Source organism: Trachurus trachurus, assembly GCF_905171665.1.
Source record: "Trachurus trachurus genome assembly, chromosome: 22".
Classification (NCBI taxonomy): Eukaryota; Metazoa; Chordata; class Actinopteri; order Carangiformes; family Carangidae; genus Trachurus; species Trachurus trachurus.
Window position 1 is genome coordinate 28,967,858 of NC_139907.1, and position 6,057 is coordinate 28,973,914.

The following is a 6,057-nucleotide window of genomic DNA, read 5'->3' on the forward strand; positions in this document are numbered from 1 at the left end:
GCGGTAAAACACATTAAGACATTTAGACAAAGAAAGAGATGGTTGTATAGGAGATGTGTCTCTTCCCTATAAAACCACAACCATCCTGTGCAAACACATCCACAGCCTGGTGACACTGTGGCACAAACCCCCACTGGAAGGAGTCACCAGCTGCCCTGCACCCACCAACACTGGATTCCACTCATCATCTGGACACTCGTTCTCCTCCAATCTGCTGGTGACCAAACACACATCTGACAGCCCGACCCACACTGACTAACCACATGTGTGTCACGGGAGCGTACCTATGTTCCCCGGGTTCTATGTTCCCCTATAGGGGAATATAGAACCCTCTTTTTGAAAATGGGTCCTATGTTCCCCGTTTTTACAAAAAAGGGTCCTATGTTCCCCGGTCGCAATACATACTGGGGAACATAGGACCCTTTTTCCTGAAAAAAGGTCCTATGTTCCCCACTGTTGCTGGTCGATGGACTCTCTCTACTTATCTGGACTCTCTCTCTCTATCTGGCCTGTCTAGCCTCTACCTGGTCTTTTTACTAAACTTAAAGCAGAAGTAAGCGGAATATTTGTGTTAAAGCAGAAGTAAGCGATCCGGTCGTTTTGGCTAATGCTGCGTTCCAGGCAGGCTTTTGAAACCGTAAATTACAGCTTCAAGTCACAACTTACGATTTTGTAGCGTTCCAGGCAACCCACTCGTGTTTTTCCAACCTGTTTTACCTGTGAAAGTCACTATAACGGCCACTCGTAACTTCCAACCCGTGAACTCGTACCAGATAGAACTGGTATGACTTCACAGGTCAGAAAAACACGAGTTACGAGTTTCCTTGAACGCACCATAACAGTCCTCGTCCCTACGTCACCACATTCAGGCGCATCCCTTGGCTGCACACACAGCCCTGCATGCCGTTCTCTCTCCTCATTGGATAAAAACTGTAGGATACGATAAAAGTTTTCTCCTCGGCTCAGAGCAGAGCAGAGTGACTGACAGACCCGTGTTTCGGTCCAAACACTCTATGTAAGTGATTGCTGTCGGAAGATATAACTATTTAAGACTTATATTAACACAAATATATCACTTACTTCTGCTTTAATATAAGTCTTAAATAGTTATATCTTCCGACAGCAATCACTTACATAGAGTGTTTGGTCCGAAACATGGGTCTGTCAGTCATTCTGCTCTGCTCTGAGCCGAGGAGAAAACTTCTTGTATACTTCCTTGTATCCTACAAGTTTTATCCAATGAGGAGAGAGAACGGCATGATGGGCTGTGTGTGCAGCCAAGGGATGCGCGTGAATGTGGTGACGTAGGGACGAGGACCAATAGATCCACGACGAGGGCGGGGGCTGCTAACTAACTAAGTTAGCCAAAACGACCGGATCGCTTACTTCTGCTTTAACCAACTCCTTTCTTCATTGCCTAAACCCAACCAATGGGACAATTAGCCTACACTTCTCACTCAAAGTCACAACTCAACTTCTCACTCAAAAATTGCATGTTCCCCGCTTTTCCCCAAAAGGACCTGGGGAACATGCAATTTTTGTAGGCATACCTGGAAGTGGAGTTGTGAGTGACTTGGCATATTTTTGCCCATTTTTGAGTGAGAAGTTGAGTTGTGACTTTGAGTGAGAAGTGTAGGCTAATTGTTTTTCTAAAAAAGGGTTCTATGTTCCCCTGTCCCATACAAAGTGGGGAACATAGGGATGATCCCGTGTCAGAGAGCCTCATTCAGCACAATGCAGCAGAAAGCAGACAGAGGAGTCTGAATGTAGCACCACAATGCCTGAATCCAACCATTAGTCCAGCCTGAACCAGAGTATTAGTCTGCTACATGTGTAGTGCTACATTTACTTCTCAATAACAATACACAAAAAGCCAAGATGTTCAAATATGAAGGAGAGGGCTACTGAAACTCCTCCACTCCACTGACAAGCTTTGATTCATACAAAGAAGTAATACTTGTCATGTTGAGTCTTTCTCTTGAGCTGCTAAGGTAATACCAGTAAAACAAACAGTTTATATTTGATGTTGGCAAAACAGCGGTGATGTAAAAGCAATCATTCCTCAAACTCCGGCAAATCCCCGAGAAGAGATGCGGCGGAGTCATTACAGAGGAAACGTAATTTACTGTCATGCCTCTAACAGAAAGTCCTCCGAGAAAACAGCTGAAAAACAAATGTAGGCCAGAAGAGCAAAAAAAAAAAAAAAAGAAAGAAAGAAAGAAAAAAAAAACATCCATGTTTCTTGGTCCAAATGTCATGTAGAAAAGATCTTGGCATGGAGCCCATGTGCAGTAGTAGGTCTACGCCAAAACTTTTTATTCTCCTCTACAGTGGCCCAGAGGAAACAGAAAGAGATGTTTTGAGTTTCAAGAAATTCAAGACAATAATATTCACCGTTTGAAAACTGCTCAAAAACAACTGTCAGCTTCTCATCTTTAATATCTGGACGGCATTTCCTACTCATAAGAATACCTATGGATGGACATAATATTCCATTTGTATATTTTTTTAACAAAATACACCACTCGTGTCTGTAAAAATGCTCTTGTTGCTTAATTCAACAGTCACAATGAAGATCAGGTTCACTTATTTTATACTGAGCCTCTCCTCTGATTGGCCGATTTCAGATAAAACACTCAGAGAAACCTAATCCTGACAGATTGGATGGTGGGTCCAGGTGGGCGGGGCTTGGGCATGTTGTTGTGACTTCACTAAGTTACACAATTCCAGACTGCTCATCCTTATTGTTTCTGAATACATGCTGTGTGTATTTCTCTGTGGACTGATGGTCTGATACGTTCACATACAGAACCTTCACCTGCTTTATAATCAAAGACATAGAGATCCCACTTTATATAATATGGGACCTTTACTGTAAGGACTGAGGTGATAAAGAGGAAAATGCATTCCAACAAGAGCACATCTGTAAAAAAAATATATACTAAAAAGCATAATGTATTGAATAGATAGGGAACTAATGCTTTCCCTTTGCACGATGCAGCTACCTGCACACTATGGGCTTAGATGCTGGATCATATCACTCTTATGATATTGTTTTAAATTCCTCCAACAGCCTGCTACCAGGTGGAGGGAGGAATGCAGCTCCTAGACCTATGCAGCACATAGCTCCAGGTCAAGTGTCTATACAAAAAAAATACTGTTACATAATCCTGAAAATATCACTCAGACCCTAAAGACCCCAGTTATCACAAGATCACTTCCCAATAACCACTCAAGCAATCCTTAGAGAGAACAATCAGATTCTGAACTTTGAACAACATCTGTGTCACAACAAGACATATTTCTAATGAAGTGGGGTGTTTTATAGAGAAGAATGAGGGAAGGCCAGTAGTACACTGTGTGTTCATGTCCTGACATGAGCAGATGAAGAAGGAGGGGGAGAAGCGACAAGTGGCTGAGACTTCAAAGCTCACCAGCATGAATTTCTTTGGGAAAACCACAGCATGTTCAGCCGCTCTGATCAGATTTAGACTCATCCAACACACAGCCTAAACAACGTCTTCACGGCTGTGTCTCCTCTGAGGGGATCTGCACCGTGGGGGCCCTTCCAGGCCGGGTGCTGCTGACCCACGATGGAGAAGGACTAGGCTAATTCTGAGTGGTACCCCTGCTTACAGCCTGAATGAAGCTATTTATAGACACATGCATTATGGACTGAAATGCACAACAAGATGGCAGTGGACAATTCTAGACAAAGAGGTGGGAGGAGGGAGGGGGAATGGACAGATCTGGAGCTTTGTGTTCTCTGATTGTGTCTTAGAGGAAGCTGCTGGCTCGGCTGTGTGACTGACTGACCTGACAACCACCACACATCCACAAGTGCTTGTCAAATAAAACAACTAGGCTATTTCCTCCCTTTCATGTCTGAAGGAAAGTCAAACATGGAGTTTAACCTGTGCAACAAACAAAAAAACCTCTCCAAGCTGCGTGATAGGGAAGTTTAAGAAACTTGCTCTGCTCTAAAGAAGATCCATATAGTCCACTTTGGTCAAGCCTGCACAAGAGAAATCTTTCCCTGGAAATCAAGTGACTGCACATTTCCTCCAAACATGATAAGTGACCAGGTGGAGGAGGAGAGGCTGTGGGTCCAACAAGATCTGACTGGAGTGTGACTGCAGAGAGAGGGAGATGTTAACACCACTGTACCGACACATCGCTTGGCTGACTCCACCAGCTGTGTGACCCTAAAACCCCTTTTTCATTAACCTCTGCAGCCAACAGCTGAACCCACCGGCAGGTGTCACAACTCCCCCAGACACTGGAATAACTCTGGAGAACCCTATCACTGGGGTTTTAATGATTCCCACAAACACCTCTTTAAACTTTCAAAATAAAAGTTCCACTGAGTTCACTGGGTTTTTTTTTTTTTTTTTTTTTAAATCAATGCCACTAATGAACGCACATAATGTGAACCATTACAGCTGGAAAAGCCACACTGCACTAAGTATTCGTTCCAGACAGTCCGCGGTGCCTTCAGGTTCTGTCCCGTCAAAAAGTTACAGAGGGAGGAGGAGGAGGAGGAGGGGGTAGGGGGGTTCAGAAACTACTTACAGGATGGTGGTCTGAGGAGAAACTGCTGGTACGGTCTCCAGGTTTAGGTGCATGCATCTCACGGTGGTTCGGAAACATAGACAGCGACTCGGGCAGCAAAGTCCAAACTGTGGTCCGCTGCAGAGCGATAACAAAGCCACCGCGACGAGACACGGAGAAAAGAGCTGGCCAGCCCGCAGCGCCATTGCTAGCAGAGAGCCGAGCCGAGCACAGCACAGCACAGACCGCCAGCTGCCCCTCACACACACTCACACACTCACACAGAGAGAGAGGGAGGGAGAGAGAGAGAGAGAGAGAGAGAGAGAGAGAGAGAGAGAGAGAGAGAGAGAGAGAGAGAGAGAGAGAGGGAGAGGGAGAGAGAGAGAGAGCAAGCCCCACCGACAAAGAGAGAGAGAGAAGTGGGCCAGTGTTACAGTCCTACATACACAGGGGAAGTCCAGCAGGAATGCTCTCACTTCTTCAGTATTGACCTCGGTGACGTCACCTGAATGCCTCATACATAGGCTACTAACACTACAGACACAATTTGTTGTCACGATATTCGGCTTTCACCTATTAGTGAGCTGAGGTAAAGTAGAACATTCCTAGTTCTGTTACAGTATAGCGCCCCCCCTCCAAAAAAAATCTCTTATTGGGATCTCAATGTGTGTCCCAATGTGTTGCCGATTTATTGCGCTAGTTGACAACAAGCACATTTTTAGTAGGCTAGCCTAAAAGTCAATGGTTCTTTGAGTCAGAGGGTGTGGTGGTGCAGCTATACACTGAAACCAAGATGTTCAGCAAGTGGAAGATGAAATGATCTCCATAAGGCATAAAGTTACAGATGACACATTCCCTTTAGCCTGCATTTTGATATAAATATTTTTATTTTCATCTTTTACACTGCAAAAACTCAAAATCTTTCCAAGAATATTTGTCTTATTTCTTGTCAAAATGTCTCAATTTTAGTCAAAACTAATCTCTTTCCACTTAAAATAAGACTCATCACCTACAAAATTAACTTGTTTTTAGACAGTTTTCACTTGTTTCAAACTAATTTTCAATTAAAATAAGTAGAAAAATCTGCCAGTGAAAGCAAGTTTTTTATGCTTGTAATAAGAAAGAAAAACTTGCTCCACTGTCAGATTTTTCTACTTATTTAAAGTGGAAAATTTGCTTGAAAAAAGTAAAAAGTGTCTAAAAACAAGCTACTTTTTTAATGTGATGAGTCTTATTTTAAGTATAATTAGATTTATTTTGACTAGAAATGACATTTTGACTAGAAATAAGACAAATATTCTTGGTAAGATTTTGAATTTTTGCAGATTTGCTCAAGTCTCCTGTTTCTCATTCTTCTGCAGGGTGCTGCATTGTTTCCATTTTCACTCTAAATTTGTAGAAAACTTTTGATTTTTTTTTTTAGCAGGAGCGCCCAAACCTTTGCATGCCATATCATATGAAACAGATAAACCTGTCTAATCTAGTACAGGGAAGATTCCACAAGAT

At 43.1% G+C, this 6,057-nt stretch overlaps 1 protein-coding gene across 1 annotated transcript in view; it reads right to left on the reverse strand.

The window, feature by feature from the left end:
* pxdn (peroxidasin) overlaps positions 1-4,757 on the reverse strand; it is a gene marked incomplete at its 5' end in the record, with an annotated part of 83,543 nt that extends 78,786 nt beyond the window's left edge. Inside the window, one exon of the mRNA XM_083998670.1 lies at positions 4,573-4,757. Within this exon, the coding sequence (XP_083854796.1) occupies positions 4,573-4,757 (185 nt within the window). The remainder of the gene's footprint in view (positions 1-4,572) is intronic.
* Positions 4,758-6,057: the final 1,300 nt, after the last annotated feature.